The sequence below is a fragment of the Anguilla anguilla genome, chromosome 2 (genome assembly GCF_013347855.1).
Source record: "Anguilla anguilla isolate fAngAng1 chromosome 2, fAngAng1.pri, whole genome shotgun sequence".
In the NCBI taxonomy this organism is placed as follows: domain Eukaryota; kingdom Metazoa; phylum Chordata; class Actinopteri; order Anguilliformes; family Anguillidae; genus Anguilla; species Anguilla anguilla.
Genome location: NC_049202.1, coordinates 59,860,675 through 59,885,819, shown reverse-complemented (window position 1 = coordinate 59,885,819; position 25,145 = coordinate 59,860,675). Strand labels below are relative to the sequence as shown.

The following is a 25,145-nucleotide window of genomic DNA, read 5'->3' as shown; positions in this document are numbered from 1 at the left end:
TTCTAAAATAACTATAACCGATAATGAAAAAGTAGATCTCTTGATTGTGACAGCAAGCATCTCAGGGTTGTGTGGTCTTGCTATTTATGAGTGAAAAGATAGCTATTTCATAAAATCAAGCAATGTTATAGACCAAAAAACTAAAGAAATAGTGGGAAGAGAATGCAAGCTAGCTGGCAAGCTATATCTAAGCAAAAGATGTTAAAATTTTCTTTATGATGTTGCCACGAACTTCAAGGCGTCAAGGCCTTGACACTGATTTTTAACTGCTACATTATTGCTTTGTGTTCTGTTGTAGGGAGTAGTTCCATAAATGCAAGTTTGGTGAATACAACACAAGCCCTAATACCTGGTATCAACGTCAGTTCAGAAGCATCAAGCTCAACAAGTTCCAACGGCAGTATCACAACATCATTTCCCGGATCCAACCTTACCAGTGCTGCCAACAATGTCGCATTTCCAGTGACCTCTTTAACCAGTAAGTCTGTATTATGTCTTTAGTAAATTGAATCCCAAGCTGGCCACTCTGTTCCACCGAAAAAGAAAGAAATAAAGATGTCCAAATTGTAAATATGTTTGTAAAATTGTTTAAAGTTGCGTGAAACAATATTGGAAACTTTGGGTAGCATTGCTTTGGTATACAGCTTGTTTAATGTGCGCGAAGCTAAAATAGCCAGTATTGTTTCTTGTAACTGGGTATAATTTGGACATCAATACTTTTAAAGGTAGGCCTAGATTTTGCCAGTTTGAATGAATGACTTATAAACAGTGCTTTGTATGTGTGAGTAACTTGTAATTTTTGTATGTTGAAAACTTGTTTTTCATCAGATACACATATATAGCCACAAACACTACATTTTCTGTATTTGAGTAGTTCCGAAAAAGTGGTAGCATGAAGCAATTCCCCCTCTATCACACCAGTTCCATAATAATACAATTTCCGTACTTCCGTTGCCAAAATGTGCATGTAAATTTTTGGTGACTTAGGCCATGAAGGGGTCTATATTGTGTATTATAGCATGGCTGGCATGCAGTTTATAATATCAGTGGGCACCTTTAACAAGACATTGTACCATTGGCAATAGGTACGTTATTAAGAAAACACAGGTGATATAGTTGTCTATGGATGATTTCAAAACACACTAACAAAATTTATGGTGTGTCTTTTGAGCCAAAAACTGCACTGTTTCACCCATTTATCACTTATGTAAATGACAACATACAGATGAATATACCCTATGCAAAAGTGATGATACTTAACTAGACTCTTTCTAGGGTTTTGTCATTTTATAGAAGTGGAGTGACTGACAAGTTAGCAAGGTGTAGGCTAACATTAATATTACTAGTTTAGTTTGCATGACTTGGTAGTCTATGTGAGCGTGTAGCATAATGTTGCTATGAAGGTAGGCTCCATGTCCAGGGATCAGACACAGGCTAAAATGTTTCAAATAAGCTCAGGTTAACTGTGTAGCAGTCAAAAATGTAGCTAGAAAGCGGCTCTATTCACTCTACCACAAATAGTTGATAGCAAATGAGCTTGTGTCAATATTTCCATTGTTTTGGTGTTTAAAAATGTTTAAAAGAAACATTTCAAAATTGTAGTACTTTTTTCAATTTGCCTTGGAAAATGGCACGTTCAGTGAATTCAGTGAATTGTGTGACATTCGTAGGAAAGAAAACACAAAACTCATTGGTTTGTTCATATGATTGTTGTAGCCAGTGACCAGATCAGACTGGTGAATGGAGATGACCCATGCTCTGGCAGAGTGGAGATCTACCATGATAGCCAGTGGGGAACGGTGTGTGATGACTTCTGGGACATGAACAACGCTGAGGTGGTGTGTAGACAGTTGGGCTGTGGCAAAGCTCTGGCTGCTCAAAACAGTGCCCACTTTGGACAGGGCAGCGGGCCCATCTGGTTGGATGATGTGAGGTGCTCTGCAAATGAATCTGCCCTGACACAGTGCCAGCACCCTGGGTTTGGGTCACACAACTGTGGTCACCATGAAGATGCTGGTGTGGTTTGCTCAGGTAGGAAATCTTCAGTTTGTTTTTTAATTGCCTCAAATGGACTGTTACAAAGATGAACATGAGAACATATGCAGTGTTCAGTTTAAGTGCAATTCACATGTCTGTGTTAATGTTCGTAATCATTAATAACTGTGAGCCAGTTTTATAATCAATGTTGAGTGATATCTTTGGCGGGAGGCAGTATTTATAATCCACTTTTGATTTTAGTGCTGGGTAATGTTTGTGACATGCTCTAGAAGTCCACTGAATGTGGGTGGGTATGTGTTACTGTCATTGTGAACAAAATGCAAACAGTGTGAACAATGGACAGTCTTTCGATGTTTCTCTAAGTTTGCACGTTTTAGGACAAAAAATGACAGTGGATTTTGTTCACTGGATCCTTTCTGTGATAAAGACACCGACTTAACCGAAATTCATGTTGTCATTTCAAAAATGCATAGAAGCTGCACCCTCCCAAGCTTGTTTTTCCAACCCACATTACAAAATAAGGATCCATTGTTGTTAAAACATTGGCATCATAAAATAGCATATACAGATATAATTGTGAGTTTTAACACTTTCAAGTTGTATAATGTGTGACCAGATTGATTAATAATTTCACTGTAAAAAATAAAAAACTGAATGGGCAGGTAAGCATTAAGAAAAAAGAACTAAGGTTCTAAAATAACTATAACCGATAATGAAAAAGTAGATCTCTTGATTGTGACAGCAAGCATCTCAGGGTTGTGTGGTCTTGCTATTTATGAGTGAAAAGATAGCTATTTCATAAAATCAAGCAATGTTATAGACCAAAAAACTAAAGAAATAGTGGGAAGAGAATGCAAGCTAGCTGGCAAGCTATATCTAAGCAAAAGATGTTAAAATTTTCTTTATGATGTTGCCACGAACTTCAAGGCGTCAAGGCCTTGACACTGATTTTTAACTACTACATTATTGCTTTGTGTTCTGTTGTAGGGAGTAGTTCCATAAATGCAAGTTTGGTGAATACAACACAAGCCCTAATACCTGGTATCAACGTCAGTTCAGAAGCATCAAGCTCAACAAGTTCCAACGGCAGTATCACAACATCATTTCCCGGATCCAACCTTACCAGTGCTGCCAACAATGTCGCATTTCCAGTGACCTCTTTAACCAGTAAGTCTGTATTATGTCTTTAGTAAATTGAATCCCAAGCTGGCCACTCTGTTCCACCGAAAAAGAAAGAAATAAAGATGTCCAAATTGTAAATATGTTTGTAAAATTGTTTAAAGTTGCGTGAAACAATATTGGAAACTTTGGGTAGCATTGCTTTGGTATACAGCTTGTTTAATGTGCGCGAGCTAAAATAGCCAGTATTGTTTCTTGTAACTGGGTATAATTTGGACATCAATACTTTTAAAGGTAGGCCTAGATTTTGCCAGTTTGAATGAATGACTTATAAACAGTGCTTTGTATGTGTGAGTAACTTGTAATTTTTGTATGTTGAAAACTTGTTTTTCATCAGATACACATATATAGCCACAAACACTACATTTTCTGTATTTGAGTAGTTCCGAAAAAGTGGTAGCATGAAGCAATTCCCCCTCTATCACACCAGTTCCATAATAATACAATTTCCGTACTTCCGTTGCCAAAATGTGCATGTAAATTTTTGGTGACTTAGGCCATGAAGGGGTCTATATTGTGTATTATAGCATGGCTGGCATGCAGTTTATAATATCAGTGGGCACCTTTAACAAGACATTGTACCATTGGCAATAGGTACGTTATTAAGAAAACACAGGTGATATAGTTGTCTATGGATGATTTCAAAACACACTAACAAAATTTATGGTGTGTCTTTTGAGCCAAAAACTGCACTGTTTCACCCATTTATCACTTATGTAAATGACAACATACAGATGAATATACCCTATGCAAAAGTGATGATACTTAACTAGACTCTTTCTAGGGTTTTGTCATTTTATAGAAGTGGAGTGACTGACAAGTTAGCAAGGTGTAGGCTAACATTAATATTACTAGTTTAGTTTGCATGACTTGGTAGTCTATGTGAGCGTGTAGCATAATGTTGCTATGAAGGTAGGCTCCATGTCCAGGGATCAGACACAGGCTAAAATGTTTCAAATAAGCTCAGGTTAACTGTGTAGCAGTCAAAAATTTAGCTAGAAAGCGGCTCTATTCACTCTACCACAAATAGTTGATAGCAAATGAGCTTGTGTCAATATTTCCATTGTTTTGGTGTTTAAAAATGTTTAAAAGAAACATTTCAAAATTGTAGTACTTTTTTCAATTTGCCTTGGAAAATGGCACGTTCAGTGAATTCAGTGAATTGTGTGACATTCGTAGGAAAGAAAACACAAAACTCATTGGTTTGTTCATATGATTGTTGTAGCCAGTGACCAGATCAGACTGGTGAATGGAGATGACCCATGCTCTGGCAGAGTGGAGATCTACCATGATAGCCAGTGGGGAACGGTGTGTGATGACTTCTGGGACATGAACAACGCTGAGGTGGTGTGTAGACAGTTGGGCTGTGGCAAAGCTCTGGCTGCTCAAAACAGTGCCCACTTTGGACAGGGCAGCGGGCCCATCTGGTTGGATGATGTGAGGTGCTCTGCAAATGAATCTGCCCTGACACAGTGCCAGCACCCTGGGTTTGGGTCACACAACTGTGGTCACCATGAAGATGCTGGTGTGGTTTGCTCAGGTAGGAAATCTTCAGTTTGTTTTTTAATTGCCTCAAATGGACTGTTACAAAGATGAACATGAGAACATATGCAGTGTTCAGTTTAAGTGCAATTCACATGTCTGTGTTAATGTTCGTAATCATTAATAACTGTGAGCCAGTTTTATAATCAATGTTGAGTGATATCTTTGGCGGGAGGCAGTATTTATAATCCACTTTTGATTTTAGTGCTGGGTAATGTTTGTGACATGCTCTAGAAGTCCACTGAATGTGGGTGGGTATGTGTTACTGTCATTGTGAACAAAATGCAAACAGTGTGAACAATGGACAGTCTTTCGATGTTTCTCTAAGTTTGCACGTTTTAGGACAAAAAATGACAGTGGATTTTGTTCACTGGATCCTTTCTGTGATAAAGACACCGACTTAACCGAAATTCATGTTGTCATTTCAAAAATGCATAGAAGCTGCACCCTCCCAAGCTTGTTTTTCCAACCCACATTACAAAATAAGGATCCATTGTTGTTAAAACATTGGCATCATAAAATAGCATATACAGATATAATTGTGAGTTTTAACACTTTCAAGTTGTATAATGTGTGACCAGATTGATTAATAATTTCACTGTAAAAAATAAAAAACTGAATGGGCAGGTAAGCATTAAGAAAAAAGAACTAAGGTTCTAAAATAACTATAACCGATAATGAAAAAGTAGATCTCTTGATTGTGACAGCAAGCATCTCAGGGTTGTGTGGTCTTGCTATTTATGAGTGAAAAGATAGCTATTTCATAAAATCAAGCAATGTTATAGACCAAAAAACTAAAGAAATAGTGGGAAGAGAATGCAAGCTAGCTGGCAAGCTATATCTAAGCAAAAGATGTTAAAATTTTCTTTATGATGTTGCCACGAACTTCAAGGCGTCAAGGCCTTGACACTGATTTTTAACTACTACATTATTGCTTTGTGTTCTGTTGTAGGGAGTAGTTCCATAAATGCAAGTTTGGTGAATACAACACAAGCCCTAATACCTGGTATCAACGTCAGTTCAGAAGCATCAAGCTCAACAAGTTCCAACGGCAGTATCACAACATCATTTCCCGGATCCAACCTTACCAGTGCTGCCAACAATGTCGCATTTCCAGTGACCTCTTTAACCAGTAAGTCTGTATTATGTCTTTAGTAAATTGAATCCCAAGCTGGCCACTCTGTTCCACCGAAAAAGAAAGAAATAAAGATGTCCAAATTGTAAATATGTTTGTAAAATTGTTTAAAGTTGCGTGAAACAATATTGGAAACTTTGGGTAGCATTGCTTTGGTATACAGCTTGTTTAATGTGCGCAAGCTAAAATAGCCAGTATTGTTTCTTGTAACTGGGTATAATTTGGACATCAATACTTTTAAAGGTAGGCCTAGATTTTGCCAGTTTGAATGAATGACTTATAAACAGTGCTTTGTATGTGTGAGTAACTTGTAATTTTTGTATGTTGAAAACTTGTTTTTCATCAGATACACATATATAGCCACAAACACTACATTTTCTGTATTTGAGTAGTTCCGAAAAAGTGGTAGCATGAAGCAATTCCCCCTCTATCACACCAGTTCCATAATAATACAATTTCCGTACTTCCGTTGCCAAAATGTGCATGTAAATTTTTGGTGACTTAGGCCATGAAGGGGTCTATATTGTGTATTATAGCATGGCTGGCATGCAGTTTATAATATCAGTGGGCACCTTTAACAAGACATTGTACCATTGGCAATAGGTACGTTATTAAGAAAACACAGGTGATATAGTTGTCTATGGATGATTTCAAAACACACTAACAAAATTTATGGTGTGTCTTTTGAGCCAAAAACTGCACTGTTTCACCCATTTATCACTTATGTAAATGACAACATACAGATGAATATACCCTATGCAAAAGTGATGATACTTAACTAGACTCTTTCTAGGGTTTTGTCATTTTATAGAAGTGGAGTGACTGACAAGTTAGCAAGGTGTAGGCTAACATTAATATTACTAGTTTAGTTTGCATGACTTGGTAGTCTATGTGAGCGTGTAGCATAATGTTGCTATGGACACCACCGTAAACAACACGTGTGGTATTACGCACAGCTATTTTTGGAACCTCTGAACCTCTTTAGCAACCGAGTCGGACTCTGCTGCTGCCGCCATAAAAACTGTAAAACTGTAGCGTTGACTGGAGCTGACCAATGACTGGAGCCGAAAACGACTAATGTTATGTAGCAATTACGTAGTGATATTGAAGAAAAACCTTTGTTACAATGAATTGAAGCGTTTTAGAAATCAAAAAGGTAAATTTATAAAATAAAAAAAAGAAGTGTCGCTTTAAAATATTTAAGTCGATGCATTTTCAGCATCGACGTCATCGATTATGTCGACTGATTGCGGCAGCCCTACAATACAGTAACGGCTATGAAGCGACACACCCGTTCGCGTTATCACAGTGCACCTTTAGGAAGAGACTGGCCAGTGGCATAATGTTATTGGACCAACAACTTTGGATAAGCTACATTTAAGAGAACCCACAATAGAAAAATACGGTGCAAAAAAGAGGCCAATAATATGAACAGTTTTAACATTGCTTTTAATAAGAAACAAGAAACAGAGTGCTGTACGCCACATTGTGGGATGGCAGGTGTGCTGTCCGGCAAGTTACAGCTTGGCGGGGCATGCCCCATACCTATACAGCACTGCGGCAGTTTTCAGGGTTACCTACAGAAATAACCCCAATGACCACAAACTCGCAACCCTTAAGAAATAGCCAATATTATTTATTCTACCTTGGCCTCATTTTCTACTGATTACCATCAGAAAGTGAATGTTTGCCGTGCAAACCTGCACCTCAATGGCACGTTCAGTGAATTCAATGAATTGTGTGACATTCGTAGGAAAGAAAACACAAAACTCATTGGTCTGTTCATATGATTGTTGTAGCCAGTGACCAGATCAGACTGGTGAATGGAGATGACCCATGCTCTGGCAGAGTGGAGATCTACCATGATGGTCAGTGGGGAACGGTGTGTGATGACATCTGGGACCTAGACAACGCTGAGGTGGTGTGTAGACAGGTGGGCTGTGGCAGAGCTGTGGCTGCTCAAAGCTCTGCCCACTTTGGACAGGGCAGCGGGCCCATCTGGTTGGATGATGTGAGGTGTTCAGGAAGTGAATCTGCCCTGACACAGTGCCAGCACCCTGGGTTTGGGTCACACAACTGTGGTCACAATGAAGATGCTGGCGTGGTTTGCTCAGGTAGGAAATCTTCAGTTTGTTTTTTAATTGCCTCAAATGGACTGTTACAAAGATGAACATGAGAACATATGCAGTGTTCAGTTTAAGTGCAATTCACATGTCTGTGTTAATGTTCGTAATCATTATTAACTGCAAGCCAATTTTATTATCAATGTCGAGTGATATCTTTTGTGGGAGGCAGCCAATTCAGATGTGTTTGCCTGAGTGTGGTGAGACTGCCTTCCATCATGCAAAATACTGACTTTACACATAGGAGGCATGGCCAATTAGTATATATTCCAAATATGTAGTTATACGTTTAACATATTTCCATTGTTTTGGTGTTTAAAAATGTTTAAAAGAAACATTTCAAAATTGTAGTACTTTTTTCAATTTGCCTTGGAAAATGGCACGTTCAGTGAATTCAGTGAATTGTGTGACATTCGTAGGAAAGAAAACACAAAACTCATTGGTTTGTTCATATGATTGTTGTAGCCAGTGACCAGATCAGACTGGTGAATGGAGATGACCCATGCTCTGGCAGAGTGGAGATCTACCATGATAGCCAGTGGGAACGGTGTGTGATGACTTCTGGACATGAACAACGCTGAGGTGGTGTGTAGACAGTTGGGCTGTGGCAAAGCTCTGGCTGCTCAAAACAGTGCCCAATTTGGCCAGGGCAGTGGGCCCATCTGGTTGGATGATGTGAGATGCTCTGGAAACGAATCTGCCCTGACACAGTGCCAGCACCCTGGGTTTGGGTCACACAACTGTAGTCAGCATGAAGATGCTCATGTGGTTTGCTCAGGTAGGAAATCTTCTATGCTTTCATAATGGCCTTAAATTGACTGTTACAAAGATGTACAAGAGAAAATATCTATTCCTTTTTGGAAAGAAAATTTCAAAGAACAGTGCTCATTTTCAGTTGATGTAACAGCACAGAATTCTTGGCAGAATTTTTAATTGTTTGCATACCTGATACTGAGTGTCTGTCAAACCAAGATTTACATGTAGATGTATGAAACAGAGCACATGACTGTATTATCAAATGATTTATCCATCAGGTCCATCTTGTTTTATGATAAACCTGAATCTTTACTCATTTTAAATGTAGCTTGAACTCACCTTCTCTGGGCAAGATGATTAGAGCTGATATTTTTCCTTTGGACAGGGCAGCGGGCCCATCTGGTTGGATGATGTGAGGTGCTCTGCAAATGAATCTGCCCTGACCACAGTGCCAGCACCCTGGGTTTGGGTCACACAACTGTGGTCACCATGAAGATGCTGGTGTGGTTTGCTCAGGTAGGAAATCTTCAGTTTGTTTTTTAAATGCCTCAAATGGACTGTTACAAAGATGAACATGAGAACATATGCAGTGTTCAGTTTAAGTGCAATTCACATGTCTGTGTTAATGTTCGTAATCATTAATAACTGTGAGCCAGTTTTATAATCAATGTTGAGTGATATCTTTGGTGGGAGGCAGTATTTATAATCCACTTTTGATTTTAGTGCTGGGTAATGTTTGTGACATGCTCTAGAAGTCCACTGAATGTGGGTGGGTATGTGTTACTGTCATTGTGAACAAAATGCAAACAGTGTGAACAATGGACAGTCTTTCGATGTTTCTCTAAGTTTGCACGTTTTAGGACAAAAAATGACAGTGGATTTTGTTCACTGGATCCTTTCTGTGATAAAGACACCGACTTAACCGAAATTCATGTTGTCATTTCAAAAATGCATAGAAGCTGCACCCTCCCAAGCTTGTTTTTCCAACCCACATTACAAAATAAGGATCCATTGTTGTTAAAACATTGGCATCATAAAATAGCATATACAGATATAATTGTGAGTTTTAACACTTTCAAGTTGTATAATGTGTGACCAGATTGATTAATAATTTCACTGTAAAAAATAAAAAACTGAATGGGCAGGTAAGCATTAAGAAAAAAGAACTAAGGTTCTAAAATAACTATAACCGATAATGAAAAAGTAGATCTCTTGATTGTGACAGCAAGCATCTCAGGGTTGTGTGGTCTTGCTATTTATGAGTGAAAAGATAGCTATTTCATAAAATCAAGCAATGTTATAGACCAAAAAACTAAAGAAATAGTGGGAAGAGAATGCAAGCTAGCTGGCAAGCTATATCTAAGCAAAAGATGTTAAAATTTTCTTTATGATGTTGCCACGAACTTCAAGGCGTCAAGGCCTTGACACTGATTTTTAACTACTACATTATTGCTTTGTGTTCTGTTGTAGGGAGTAGTTCCATAAATGCAAGTTTGGTGAATACAACACAAGCCCTAATACCTGGTATCAACGTCAGTTCAGAAGCATCAAGCTCAACAAGTTCCAACGGCAGTATCACAACATCATTTCCCGGATCCAACCTTACCAGTGCTGCCAACAATGTCGCATTTCCAGTGACCTCTTTAACCAGTAAGTCTGTATTATGTCTTTAGTAAATTGAATCCCAAGCTGGCCACTCTGTTCCACCGAAAAAGAAAGAAATAAAGATGTCCAAATTGTAAATATGTTTGTAAAATTGTTTAAAGTTGCGTGAAACAATATTGGAAACTTTGGGTAGCATTGCTTTGGTATACAGCTTGTTTAATGTGCGCAAGCTAAAATAGCCAGTATTGTTTCTTGTAACTGGGTATAATTTGGACATCAATACTTTTAAAGGTAGGCCTAGATTTTGCCAGTTTGAATGAATGACTTATAAACAGTGCTTTGTATGTGTGAGTAACTTGTAATTTTTGTATGTTGAAAACTTGTTTTTCATCAGATACACATATATAGCCACAAACACTACATTTTCTGTATTTGAGTAGTTCCGAAAAAGTGGTAGCATGAAGCAATTCCCCCTCTATCACACCAGTTCCATAATAATACAATTTCCGTACTTCCGTTGCCAAAATGTGCATGTAAAGTTTTGGTGACTTAGGCCATGAAGGGGTCTATATTGTGTATTATAGCATGGCTGGCATGCAGTTTATAATATCAGTGGGCACCTTTAACAAGACATTGTACCATTAGCAATAGGTACGTTATTAAGAAAACACAGGTGATATAGTTGTCTATGGATGATTTCAAAACACACTAACAAAATTTATGGTGTGTCTTTTGAGCCAAAAACTGCACTGTTTCACCCATTTATCACTTATGTAAATGACAACATACAGATGAATATACCCTATGCAAAAGTGATGATACTTAACTAGACTCTTTCTAGGGTTTTGTCATTTTATAGAAGTGGAGTGACTGACAAGTTAGCAAGGTGTAGGCTAACATTAATATTACTAGTTTAGTTTGCATGACTTTGGTAGTCTATGTGAGCGTGTAGCATAATGTTGCTATGAAGGTAGGCTCCATGTCCAGGGATCAGACACAGGCTAAAATGTTTCAAATAAGCTCACGTTAACTGTGTAGCAGTCAAAAATTTAGCTAGAAAGCGGCTCTATTCACTCTACCTCAAATAGTTGATAGCAAATGAGCTTGTGTCAATATTTCCATTGTTTTGGTGTTTAAAAATGTTTAAAAGAAACATTTCAAAATTGTAGTACTTTTTTCAATTTGCCTTGGAAAATGGCACGTTCAGTGAATTCAGTGAATTGTGTGACATTCGTAGGAAAGAAAACACAAAACTCATTGGTTTGTTCATATGATTGTTGTAGCCAGTGACCAGATCAGACTGGTGAATGGAGATGACCCATGCTCTGGCAGAGTGGAGATCTACCATGATAGCCAGTGGGGAACGGTGTGTGATGACTTCTGGGACATGAACAACGCTGAGGTGGTGTGTAGACAGTTGGGCTGTGGCAAAGCTCTGGCTGCTCAAAACAGTGCCCACTTTGGACAGGGCAGCGGGCCCATCTGGTTGGATGATGTGAGGTGCTCTGCAAATGAATCTGCCCTGACACAGTGCCAGCACCCTGGGTTTGGGTCACACAACTGTGGTCACCATGAAGATGCTGGTGTGGTTTGCTCAGGTAGGAAATCTTCAGTTTGTTTTTTAATTGCCTCAAATGGACTGTTACAAAGATGAACATGAGAACATATGCAGTGTTCAGTTTAAGTGCAATTCACATGTCTGTGTTAATGTTCGTAATCATTAATAACTGTGAGCCAGTTTTATAATCAATGTTGAGTGATATCTTTGGCGGGAGGCAGTATTTATAATCCACTTTTGATTTTAGTGCTGGGTAATGTTTGTGACATGCTCTAGAAGTCCACTGAATGTGGGTGGGTATGTGTTACTGTCATTGTGAACAAAATGCAAACAGTGTGAACAATGGACAGTCTTTCGATGTTTCTCTAAGTTTGCACGTTTTAGGACAAAAAATGACAGTGGATTTTGTTCACTGGATCCTTTCTGTGATAAAGACACCGACTTAACCGAAATTCATGTTGTCATTTCAAAAATGCATAGAAGCTGCACCCTCCCAAGCTTGTTTTTCCAACCCACATTACAAAATAAGGATCCATTGTTGTTAAAACATTGGCATCATAAAATAGCATATACAGATATAATTGTGAGTTTTAACACTTTCAAGTTGTATAATGTGTGACCCGATTGATTAATAATTTCACTGTAAAAAATAAAAAACTGAATGGGCAGGTAAGCATTAAGAAAAAAGAACTAAGGTTCTAAAATAACTATAACCGATAATGAAAAAGTAGATCTCTTGATTGTGACAGCAAGCATCTCAGGGTTGTGTGGTCTTGCTATTTATGAGTGAAAAGATAGCTATTTCATAAAATCAAGCAATGTTATAGACCAAAAAACTAAAGAAATAGTGGGAAGAGAATGCAAGCTAGCTGGCAAGCTATATCTAAGCAAAAGATGTTAAAATTTTCTTTATGATGTTGCCACGAACTTCAAGGCGTCAAGGCCTTGACACTGATTTTTAACTACTACATTATTGCTTTGTGTTCTGTTGTAGGGAGTAGTTCCATAAATGCAAGTTTGGTGAATACAACACAAGCCCTAATACCTGGTATCAACGTCAGTTCAGAAGCATCAAGCTCAACAAGTTCCAACGGCAGTATCACAACATCATTTCCCGGGTCCAACCTTACCAGTGCTGCCAACAATGTCGCATTTCCAGTGACCTCTTTAACCAGTAAGTCTGTATTATGTCTTTAGTAAATTGAATCCCAAGCTGGCCACTCTGTTCCACCGAAAAAGAAAGAAATAAAGATGTCCAAATTGTAAATATGTTTGTAAAATTGTTTAAAGTTGCGTGAAACAATATTGGAAACTTTGGGTAGCATTGCTTTGGTATACAGCTTGTTTAATGTGCGCAAGCTAAAATAGCCAGTATTGTTTCTTGTAACTGGGTATAATTTGGACATCAATACTTTTAAAGGTAGGCCTAGATTTTGCCAGTTTGAATGAATGACTTATAAACAGTGCTTTGTATGTGTGAGTAACTTGTAATTTTTGTATGTTGAAAACTTGTTTTTCATCAGATACACATATATAGCCACAAACACTACATTTTCTGTATTTGAGTAGTTCCGAAAAAGTGGTAGCATGAAGCAATTCCCCCTCTATCACACCAGTTCCATAATAATACAATTTCCGTACTTCCGTTGCCAAAATGTGCATGTAAAGTTTTGGTGACTTAGGCCATGAAGGGGTCTATATTGTGTATTATAGCATGGCTGGCATGCAGTTTATAATATCAGTGGGCACCTTTAACAAGACATTGTACCATTGGCAATAGGTACGTTATTAAGAAAACACAGGTGATATAGTTGTCTATGGATGATTTCAAAACACACTAACAAAATTTATGGTGTGTCTTTTGAGCCAAAAACTGCACTGTTTCACCCATTTATCACTTATGTAAATGACAACATACAGATGAATATACCCTATGCAAAAGTGATGATACTTAACTAGACTCTTTCTAGGGTTTTGTCATTTTATAGAAGTGGAGTGACTGACAAGTTAGCAAGGTGTAGGCTAACATTAATATTACTAGTTTAGTTTGCATGATTTGGTAGTCTATTTGAGCGTGTAGCATAATGTTGCTATGAAGGTAGGCTCCATGTCCAGGGATCAGACACAGGCTAAAATGTTTCAAATAAGCTCACGTTAACTGTGTAGCAGTCAAAAATTTAGCTAGAAAGCGGCTCTATTCACTCTACCACAAATAGTTGATAGCAAATGAGCTTGTGTCAATATTTCCATTGTTTTGGTGTTTAAAAATGTTTAAAAGAAACATTTCAAAATTGTAGTACTTTTTTCAATTTGCCTTGGAAAATGGCACGTTCAGTGAATTCAGTGAATTGTGTGACATTCGTAGGAAAGAAAACACAAAACTCATTGGTTTGTTCATATGATTGTTGTAGCCAGTGACCAGATCAGACTGGTGAATGGAGATGACCCATGCTCTGGCAGAGTGGAGATCTACCATGATAGCCAGTGGGGAACGGTGTGTGATGACTTCTGGGACATGAACAACGCTGAGGTGGTGTGTAGACAGTTGGGCTGTGGCAAAGCTCTGGCTGCTCAAAACAGTGCCCACTTTGGACAGGGCAGCGGGCCCATCTGGTTGGATGATGTGAGGTGCTCTGCAAATGAATCTGCCCTGACACAGTGCCAGCACCCTGGGTTTGGGTCACACAACTGTGGTCACCATGAAGATGCTGGTGTGGTTTGCTCAGGTAGGAAATCTTCAGTTTGTTTTTTAATTGCCTCAAATGGACTGTTACAAAGATGAACATGAGAACATATGCAGTGTTCAGTTTAAGTGCAATTCACATGTCTGTGTTAATGTTCGTAATCATTAATAACTGTGAGCCAGTTTTATAATCAATGTTGAGTGATATCTTTGGCGGGAGGCAGTATTTATAATCCACTTTTGATTTTAGTGCTGGGTAATGTTTGTGACATGCTCTAGAAGTCCACTGAATGTGGGTGGGTATGTGTTACTGTCATTGTGAACAAAATGCAAACAGTGTGAACAATGGACAGTCTTTCGATGTTTCTCTAAGTTTGCACGTTTTAGGACAAAAAATGACAGTGGATTTTGTTCACTGGATCCTTTCTGTGATAAAGACACCGACTTAACCGAAATTCATGTTGTCATTTCAAAAATGCATAGAAGCTGCACCCTCCCAAGCTTGTTTTTCCAACCCACATTACAAAATAAGGATCCATTGTTGTTAAAACATTGGCATCATAAAATAGCATATACAGATATAATTGTGAGTTTTAACACTTTCAAGTTGTATAATGTGTGACCCGATTGATTAATAATTTCACTGTAAAAAATAAAAAACTGAATGGGCAGGTAAGCATTAAGAAAAAAGAACTAAGGTTCTAAAATAACTATAACCGATAATGAAAAAGTAGATCTCTTGATTGTGACAGCAAGCATCTCAGGGTTGTGTGGTCTTGCTATTTATGAGTGAAAAGATAGCTATTTCATAAAATCAAGCAATGTTATAGACCAAAAAACTAAAGAAATAGTGGGAAGAGAATGCAAGCTAGCTGGCAAGCTATATCTAAGCAAAAGATGTTAAAATTTTCTTTATGATGTTGCCACGAACTTCAAGGCGTCAAGGCCTTGACACTGATTTTTAACTACTACATTATTGCTTTGTGTTCTGTTGTAGGGAGTAGTTCCATAAATGCAAGTTTGGTGAATACAACACAAGCCCTAATACCTGGTATCAACGTCAGTTCAGAAGCATCAAGCTCAACAAGTTCCAACGGCAGTATCACAACATCATTTCCCGGGTCCAACCTTACCAGTGCTGCCAACAATGTCGCATTTCCAGTGACCTCTTTAACCAGTAAGTCTGTATTATGTCTTTAGTAAATTGAATCCCAAGCTGGCCACTCTGTTCCACCGAAAAAGAAAGAAATAAAGATGTCCAAATTGTAAATATGTTTGTAAAATTGTTTAAAGTTGCGTGAAACAATATTGGAAACTTTGGGTAGCATTGCTTTGGTATACAGCTTGTTTAATGTGCGCAAGCTAAAATAGCCAGTATTGTTTCTTGTAACTGGGTATAATTTGGACATCAATACTTTTAAAGGTAGGCCTAGATTTTGCCAGTTTGAATGAATGACTTATAAACAGTGCTTTGTATGTGTGAGTAACTTGTAATTTTTGTATGTTGAAAACTTGTTTTTCATCAGATACACATATATAGCCACAAACACTACATTTTCTGTATTTGAGTAGTTCCGAAAAAGTGGTAGCATGAAGCAATTCCCCCTCTATCACACCAGTTCCATAATAATACAATTTCCGTACTTCCGTTGCCAAAATGTGCATGTAAAGTTTTGGTGACTTAGGCCATGAAGGGGTCTATATTGTGTATTATAGCATGGCTGGCATGCAGTTTATAATATCAGTGGGCACCTTTAACAAGACATTGTACCATTGGCAATAGGTACGTTATTAAGAAAACACAGGTGATATAGTTGTCTATGGATGATTTCAAAACACACTAACAAAATTTATGGTGTGTCTTTTGAGCCAAAAACTGCACTGTTTCACCCATTTATCACTTATGTAAATGACAACATACAGATGAATATACCCTATGCAAAAGTGATGATACTTAACTAGACTCTTTCTAGGGTTTTGTCATTTTATAGAAGTGGAGTGACTGACAAGTTAGCAAGGTGTAGGCTAACATTAATATTACTAGTTTAGTTTGCATGATTTGGTAGTCTATTTGAGCGTGTAGCATAATGTTGCTATGAAGGTAGGCTCCATGTCCAGGGATCAGACACAGGCTAAAATGTTTCAAATAAGCTCACGTTAACTGTGTAGCAGTCAAAAATTTAGCTAGAAAGCGGCTCTATTCACTCTACCACAAATAGTTGATAGCAAATGAGCTTGTGTCAATATTTCCATTGTTTTGGTGTTTAAAAATGTTTAAAAGAAACATTTCAAAATTGTAGTACTTTTTTCAATTTGCCTTGGAAAATGGCACGTTCAGTGAATTCAGTGAATTGTGTGACATTCGTAGGAAAGAAAACACAAAACTCATTGGTTTGTTCATATGATTGTTGTAGCCAGTGACCAGATCAGACTGGTGAATGGAGATGACCCATGCTCTGGCAGAGTGGAGATCTACCATGATAGCCAGTGGGGAACGGTGTGTGATGACTTCTGGGACATGAACAACGCTGAGGTGGTGTGTAGACAGTTGGGCTGTGGCAAAGCTCTGGCTGCTCAAAACAGTGCCCACTTTGGACAGGGCAGCGGGCCCATCTGGTTGGATGATGTGAGGTGCTCTGCAAATGAATCTGCCCTGACACAGTGCCAGCACCCTGGGTTTGGGTCACACAACTGTGGTCACCATGAAGATGCTGGTGTGGTTTGCTCAGGTAGGAAATCTTCAGTTTGTTTTTTAATTGCCTCAAATGGACTGTTACAAAGATGAACATGAGAACATATGCAGTGTTCAGTTTAAGTGCAATTCACATGTCTGTGTTAATGTTCGTAATCATTAATAACTGTGAGCCAGTTTTATAATCAATGTTGAGTGATATCTTTGGCGGGAGGCAGTATTTATAATCCACTTTTGATTTTAGTGCTGGGTAATGTTTGTGACATGCTCTAGAAGTCCACTGAATGTGGGTGGGTATGTGTTACTGTCATTGTGAACAAAATGCAAACAGTGTGAACAATGGACAGTCTTTCGATGTTTCTCTAAGTTTGCACGTTTTAGGACAAAAAATGACAGTGGATTTTGTTCACTGGATCCTTTCTGTGATAAAGACACCGACTTAACCGAAATTCATGTTGTCATTTCAAAAATGCATAGAAGCTGCACCCTCCCAAGCTTGTTTTTCCAACCCACATTACAAAATAAGGATCCATTGTTGTTAAAACATTGGCATCATAAAATAGCATATACAGATATAATTGTGAGTTTTAACACTTTCAAGTTGTATAATGTGTGACCCGATTGATTAATAATTTCACTGTAAAAAATAAAAAACTGAATGGGCAGGTAAGCATTAAGAAAAAAGAACTAAGGTTCTAAAATAACTATAACCGATAATGAAAAAGTAGATCTCTTGATTGTGACAGCAAGCATCTCAGGGTTGTGTGGTCTTGCTATTTATGAGTGAAAAGATAGCTATTTCATAAAATCAAGCAATGTTATAGACCAAAAAACTAAAGAAATAGTGGGAAGAGAATGCAAGCTAGCTGGCAAGCTATATCTAAGCAAAAGATGTTAAAATTTTCTTTATGATGTTGCCACGAACTTCAAGGCGTCAAGGCCTTGACACTGATTTTTAACTGCTACATTATTGCTTTGTGTTCTGTTGTAGGGAGTAGTTCCATAAATGCAAGTTTGGTGAATACAACACAAGCCCTAATACCTGGTATCAACGTCAGTTCAGAAGCATCAAGCTCAACAAGTTCCAACGGCAGTATCACAACATCATTTCCCGGATCCAACCTTACCAGTGCTGCCAACAATGTCGCATTTCCAGTGACCTCTTTAACCAGTAAGTCTGTATTATGTCTTTAGTAAATTGAATCCCAAGCTGGCCACTCTGTTCCACCGAAAAAGAAAGAAATAAAGATGTCCAAATTGTAAATATGTTTGTAAAATTGTTTAAAGTTGCGTGAAACAATATTGGAAACTTTGGGTAGCATTGCTTTGGTATACAGCTTGTTTAATGTGCGCAAGCTAAAATAGCCAGTATTGTTTCTTGTAACTGGGTATAATTTGGACATCAATACTTTTAAAGGTAGGCCTAGATTTTGCCAGTTTGAATGAATGACTTATAAACAGTGCTTTGTATGTGTGAGTAACTTGTAATTTTTGTATGTTGAAAACTTGTTTTTCATCAGATACACATATATAGCCACAAACACTACATTTTCTGTATTTGAGTAGTTCCGAAAAAGTGGTAGCATGAAGCAATTCCCCCTCTATCACACCAGTTCCATAATAATACAATTTCCGTACTTCTGTTGCCAAAATGTGCATGTAAATTTTTGGTGACTTAGGCCATGAAGGGGTCTATATTGTGTATTATAGCATGGCTGGCATGCAGTTTATAATATCAGTGGGCACCTTTAACAAGACATTGTACCATTGGCAATAGGTACGTTATTAAGAAAACACAGGTGATATAGTTGTCTATGGATGATTTCAAAACACACTAACAAAATTTATGGTGTGTCTTTTGAGCCAAAAACTGCACTGTTTCACCCATTTATCACTTATGTAAATGACAACATACAGATGAATATACCCTATGCAAAAGTGATGATACTTAACTAGACTCTTTCTAGGGTTTTGTCATTTTATAGAAGTGGAGTGACTGACAAGTTAGCAAGGTGTAGGCTAACATTAATATTACTAGTTTAGTTTGCATGACTTGGTAGTCTATGTGAGCGTGTAGCATAATGTTGCTATGAAGGTAGGCTCCATGTCCACGGAGCAGACACAGGCTAAAATGTTTCAAATAAGCTCACGTTAACTGTGTAGCAGTCAAAAATTTAGCTAGAAAGCAGCTCTATTCACTCTACCACAAATAGTTGATAGCAAATGAGCTTGTGTCAATATTTCCATTGTTTTGGTGTTTAAAAATGTTTAAAAGAAACATTTCAAAATTGTAGTACTTTTTTCAATTTGCCTTGGAAAATGGCACGTTCAGTGAATTCAGTGAATTGTGTGACATTCGTAGGAAAGAAAACACAAAACTCATTGGTTTGTTCATATGATTGTTGTAGCCAGTGACCAGATCAGACTGGTGAATGGAGATGACCCATGCTCTGGCAGAGTGGAGATCTACCATGATAGCCAGTGGGGAACGGTGTGTGATGACTTCTGGGACATGAACAACGCTGAGGTGGTGTGTAGACAGTTGGGCTGTGGCAAAGCTCTGGCTGCTCAAAACAGTGCCCACTTTGGACAGGGCAGCGGGCCCATCTGGTTGGATGATGTGAGGTGCTCTGCAAATGAATCTGCCCTGACACAGTGCCAGCACCCTGGGTTTGGGTCACACAACTGTGGTCACCATGAAGATGCTGGTGTGGTTTGCTCAGGTAGGAAATCTTCTATGCTTTCATAATTGCCTTAAATTGACTGTTACAATGAACAATAGAGCACATCCTTTCCTTTTTGGAAAAAGTTTATTTTTATGGTAGGAAATCTTCTATGCTTTCATAATTGCCTTAAATTGACTGTTACAATGAACAATAGAGCACATCCTTTCCTTTTTGGAAAAAGTTTATTTTTATGGTAATGTTCCTATTCAGTATCAACCGTAAGCCAGTTTTAGTGTTACTGTCACTGTGTTAATAAAAGTTGTATCTATTCCTTTCCTGGTCATTGCTTCCCCACCTATGGCAAACATCACCTGTCCATCAGTCTCGCCTTTATTGTAATAATCTAGTCCGTTATGTATCATAGAGAATTAAACAAAATGATGTGATTTTAAAATAATTTTTTGACAGTGTGCTTGGCAGTAGCTGTAGGCCCTTACCGCTGTCTCAGGATTTCCGTGGACCTGCCTGGCCCTACATGCAAGGCTATCTAATTATTAATGAGAATCTGTGATGGAAATTCCCATGGTGAAAAAGCTAGCCTATTTTGCAGGTATATCATGCCCATAATGTCACGGTCAGGCTACTGACAGAATAAACTATGATTTTTAGACAGATTGCTTAAGGCTATCTTGAAATAATCTTGCAATCTACTTTGAATGCAATTTTGACTGGCACGCACGTTTTCATGGTAGCCTAACCCATATATTGCTACCTTTTAAAAAGTGAAATAGCCTAAACGTTTTTCACATGGGGAACTTTCAGTTGTATTAATTGCCATGAAGCTTATTTTGACCAGGCAAACCCATTCATCGCGTTAATATAACGAAAGAGAGAAAGGCCTCATGACTCGTTGGTTCTAATGACATCATTCGTTTTCAGTGTTGCCTTTATTCTAAATGCTATCACGTAACTGGAGAAATTCATAATTACCAAGGTGAAATACAGGTAAAAACTGCTAAAGGTGGCATCTCATTTTCTTCTTATTTTGGGGCGAATCGCTGCTAAAATGAACGTTTAGTCATCCAGCTTTCTTAACCAGCTGCTCAGCTATTAGGCTATATGGCCTGTTCTATTGGTTGTAAAGGCTGTAGGAGCATAGCTGGCTGAACTGCTTTTAGCCAGTAAGGTAGATGTGCTCCTAAAGTTAATATCATTATAATACTATTCATCATAGGCTACATTAGTATAATGTAGCAACACTAAACTTTTTTCACACGGGAAATTTTTGCTGTGTAAATTGCCATAAGGCTGATTTTGACCAGGCCAACCCATTTAACACATTCAAGTAATGGAAGAGAGACAGACTATATGACTGGTATGTTCGGATGACATCATAAGTGTTCAATGCAGCCTTTATTCTAAATGTCATTGTGAAACTGGAGAATTTCATTAATAAACTGTGACGTGAAACTGCAAGGGGTGGCAGCTTATTTACTTCTCTGAGCTGTGGATAGTCACTGAAATTACGCCTTAGCTAACTAGATCACTTAGACTGTTCAGTTTATTTATCCGGTTAAATGGCTCCCCATTACATTGGTCATACAGGCTGTGTGTACAAACCAGCTTTAACCTCTTTAGCCAGCAAGCTAGATGCTGTGCCCTCAAGAGTTAAAAATATCAACTACAATATTGTTCTTTGTCGCAGGCTTCATAGTCTAACTTAGCAACACTTTACTTGAGATGTTAACCCTGTCCTCAAAAATAGGCTATTAAATGCATCAATCCATTTGAAAAAAATTATTATACATAAGATAAAAATACAATTGCTGCTAGCTAGCTAAGCTACTGAACTTCTTAACTGCTTGCTAACATTATTCAACTAGCGAGTTCAGTGGGAGCCATTTTGAACTAACTTATGTAGTACGGGGGTTTGGAGACAAAGATGAAGCTAGGCTTCCTCACATGATGAAGCTGTGAAGATCCTGGAAGATTTAGGCATTGCCACATGACCCCGTTACAAATCTCTTCAGTTTGGTCTCAACCGGAGACCACGACATCTATGCCAACAGCAGTCTGAGTTTCTTTGATCGTGTTTTTCTCTTTTTGTTTCAGCCTGGACATTTTTTGATCACCGAAAAATTGAAAAATTATAATCATTTAAAATAATTTGCCTGCTTGCATTGATGACCATAGTTTGAGCTTTTTGCTCCTGCATTGCGCTTTGAATGAATTCAATGAATTGTGTAACACTCGTAGGAAATAAATCACAGAACACATCTCCAAGTTTGGTCTTTCCATCTGTATCTTGTAGCCAGTGGCCAGACCAATCCAGTGAATGAGGATAATCAATGTCCTGGAAGCCTGGAGATCTACAATGAAGGCCAGTCGAGAACAGTGTGTGATGACATCAGGGACATAATGACGTTTATGTCCCTATTCATTATTAACTGTAAGCCAAGTTTTTAAATCAATGTCAAGATGTATCTTCTGTGGGAGGCTGTATTTATAATACTCTTTGATGTTAGTGCCACGTGAAGTTTGTGGCTACCTCTTGTAATCCATTTGATGTGGGTATGTATTAACGTCATAGCTATAATAAAAAGTGCCGTTATTCCATTCCTTTATCAATCGTTACTGCTCTGCTTATGGTAGACTTAATTGGCTCATCAAATCTTTTGAATATTTCCGCCACTGTAGGTAATAATCTTGGCATTAAGCAACATAAAGGTTAAAACAAAATATAAAATTTTAAATTATAGTTTGATGGTAGTCTAGGCGGTGGCTACCTAACCGCTGTCTCTGCCTTTCCATGACCAGCTACCAGGTGAATTTGGGTGTTGTCATGTCAGCATAAATCCACTGATTTTTTTAATATTGTTTTTCTCTTATATTCAGCTTGCAAATTTTTTTGGATCCAGGAAAAATGTAAAATATTATTGCCTGTTTTTATTGATTACCATAGTGTGAGCTTTTGGCACGCATATTGCACTTGAATTATTTTGGAACACTCACTGGAAAAAAATCTCTAAGTTTGGTCTTTCTACCTGTGTTTTGTAGCCAGTGCCCAGATCAGGCTGGTGAATGGAAGTGATCAGTGCTCTGGCAGAGTGGAGATCTACCATGATGACCAATGGGGAACAGTGTGTGATGACACCTGGAACATAAACAACGCTGAGGTGGTGTGTAGACATCTGGGTTGTGGCAGAGCTATGGCTGTCCCAGACAGTGCCCACTTTGGACAGGGCAGTGGGCCCATCTGGTTGACTGATGTGAGGTGCTCTGGAAACGAATCCTCCCTGACACAGTGCCAGCACTCAGGGTTTGGGACTCACAACTGTAGTCACCATGAAGAGGCTTGTGTGGTTTGCTCAGGTAGGAAATCTTCTCTTATGTTTCCATAATTGCCTTAAATTGACTGTTGCAAAGATTAATATGTCCATTCCTATTGAGGGGGAAAAAACGCAAATCACGGTGTGTATTTGGGCGGACACGGTGGCACCGTGTTTAGCACTGTCGCCTCACAGCAAGAAGGTCGTGGGTTCAGATCTCGGCTTGGGGCCTTTCTGTGCGGAGTTTGCACGCCCTCCCAGTGTTCGCGTGGGTTTACTCCGGTTTCCTCCCACACTCAAAGATATGCATGTTAGGTGCACTCCTGCAGTTGCCCTTGACCAAGGCCCTGGCCTCAGAACTGCAGTTGGTCCCTGGGCGCTGCACTGTGGCTGCCCACTGCTCCTAAGTAACTAGGATGGGTCAAAATGCAGAGGACAAATTACCCCACGGGGTTCTATAAAGTATATCTCTTATTTTAACTGAATTCTAATTGAATGCACAATGATTATAGAAGAAATGCGACCATTTGTTGTGCAACTGGTTTGTGCTAGAACTAGCTTTTTTAAATTATAGGCTTACTTTTCTATTCAAATGAAAATTACAGCAAGTCTGACAAATTATTCTACTTTTTCTCTCTTTTAAGGAGCATCAAATGAATAGGTCCCCATCTGCATGCTGTTTCTGGACTCTCTGTTTCTGTCTGCTTTTATCAGTCACTTTCAGTCATTGATCTGTTGTTTGCTCCTTCCTCTTCACTCTCTTTGCTCTGATTGGTCATATACCTGTAGTTTGTTATTGTGATTGTAGCCAGTGCCCCCTGTATAATCATAAAACAAGCATTCGGGGAACCCAAAGAAAGCCTAGAAGAAATGATTCAATCTATGTAAAACACCAATGCAGTGGTTTAAACAGAAATCCTACAGACCTATTAACACTACATATTAAAAAAGGAAGACACCAGAGCAACATTCTAACTTTTCCTGATACCACAAAGTTGCTGTTATCATTGCAAAATTCTAAACCATATAAATAATAAACCAGCAACCCTTATAATCCTTTGAAAAGCTGCTAATAGATGTGGGTGGAGTCTCTAGTGCATTTGCTGTCATTTATGTCTTTTCTTTCACTTTTGTATAATGAAAAAATAAAATAAAGAAAAATAAAATATAAATGGCTGGACATTTATTAATTCACATCTGTAGTAGTCTGATCTTGGCCTGATTGCCAGTGATCACCATACTGTTTTGGACTGACATTTTCTTATTGGTTTGTCTTTGTACACAATTTTAGATTTGTAATCAAACAATTCACATGCACATTCTCAGCTTTTTTAAATTTCATTTCAGGGTGTCATAACATTTGGGACAAATGGCATCATAGGTGTTTCTGATTAGTGTGCTCAATTGCTTTACTAGTGCAAGGAAAGGAGCATCTTTTCAATCTCTAGTTTTAGCCTTTTGATTCTTTTTGGGGTCTGTTACTGCCGTTAAACAAAATCTTTTTGTTTCCAAGAATTCATTTCAAACAAAAGATGAACGAAAAAAGGTGCTGTTTTGAGTTGGTATGGTGCAGTGTGTCCAAGCCCAAATGCAAACTGTTTGTAAGCAGATTGCAAACATCCTACCAGTTTGCTGAACTCCCCCTGTCTGCAATCGGTCCATCCAAATAACACAAGGTTGGCTTTGTTGCGGTTGACTGGCTGGGTGCAGAGCTCAACTTTATACTCAGCCGCTGGTGATGTCTATGGGTCAGACTTAAATTTGTCATTGTATGCTAAGGATATGTGACAAAGTACTGAACAGGACTACTTCCATTTACATAACATTAATATGTCTCAAACATTATGGTGCCCTAAAATGGGGGCTGTGGATAAAAAGT

General features: G+C 38.3%; 1 protein-coding gene across 1 annotated transcript in view; it reads left to right on the top strand.

Annotated features, from left to right (window-relative positions):
* Positions 1–23,357, top strand: part of LOC118220377 (deleted in malignant brain tumors 1 protein-like) — a 60,374-nt gene extending 37,017 nt beyond the window's left edge. The window contains exons 25-40 of the mRNA XM_035404244.1: positions 299–478; positions 1,717–2,031; positions 2,986–3,165; positions 4,403–4,717; positions 5,672–5,851; positions 7,654–7,968; positions 10,204–10,383; positions 11,622–11,936; positions 12,891–13,070; positions 14,308–14,622; positions 15,577–15,756; positions 16,994–17,308; positions 18,263–18,442; positions 19,680–19,994; positions 22,249–22,386; positions 22,995–23,357. Coding sequence (XP_035260135.1) covers positions 299–478; positions 1,717–2,031; positions 2,986–3,165; positions 4,403–4,717; positions 5,672–5,851; positions 7,654–7,968; positions 10,204–10,383; positions 11,622–11,936; positions 12,891–13,070; positions 14,308–14,622; positions 15,577–15,756; positions 16,994–17,308; positions 18,263–18,442; positions 19,680–19,994; positions 22,249–22,386; positions 22,995–23,338 — 3,947 coding nt within the window. The 3' untranslated portion in view covers positions 23,339–23,357. The remainder of the gene's footprint in view (positions 1–298; positions 479–1,716; positions 2,032–2,985; positions 3,166–4,402; positions 4,718–5,671; positions 5,852–7,653; positions 7,969–10,203; positions 10,384–11,621; positions 11,937–12,890; positions 13,071–14,307; positions 14,623–15,576; positions 15,757–16,993; positions 17,309–18,262; positions 18,443–19,679; positions 19,995–22,248; positions 22,387–22,994) is intronic.
* Positions 23,358–25,145: the final 1,788 nt, after the last annotated feature.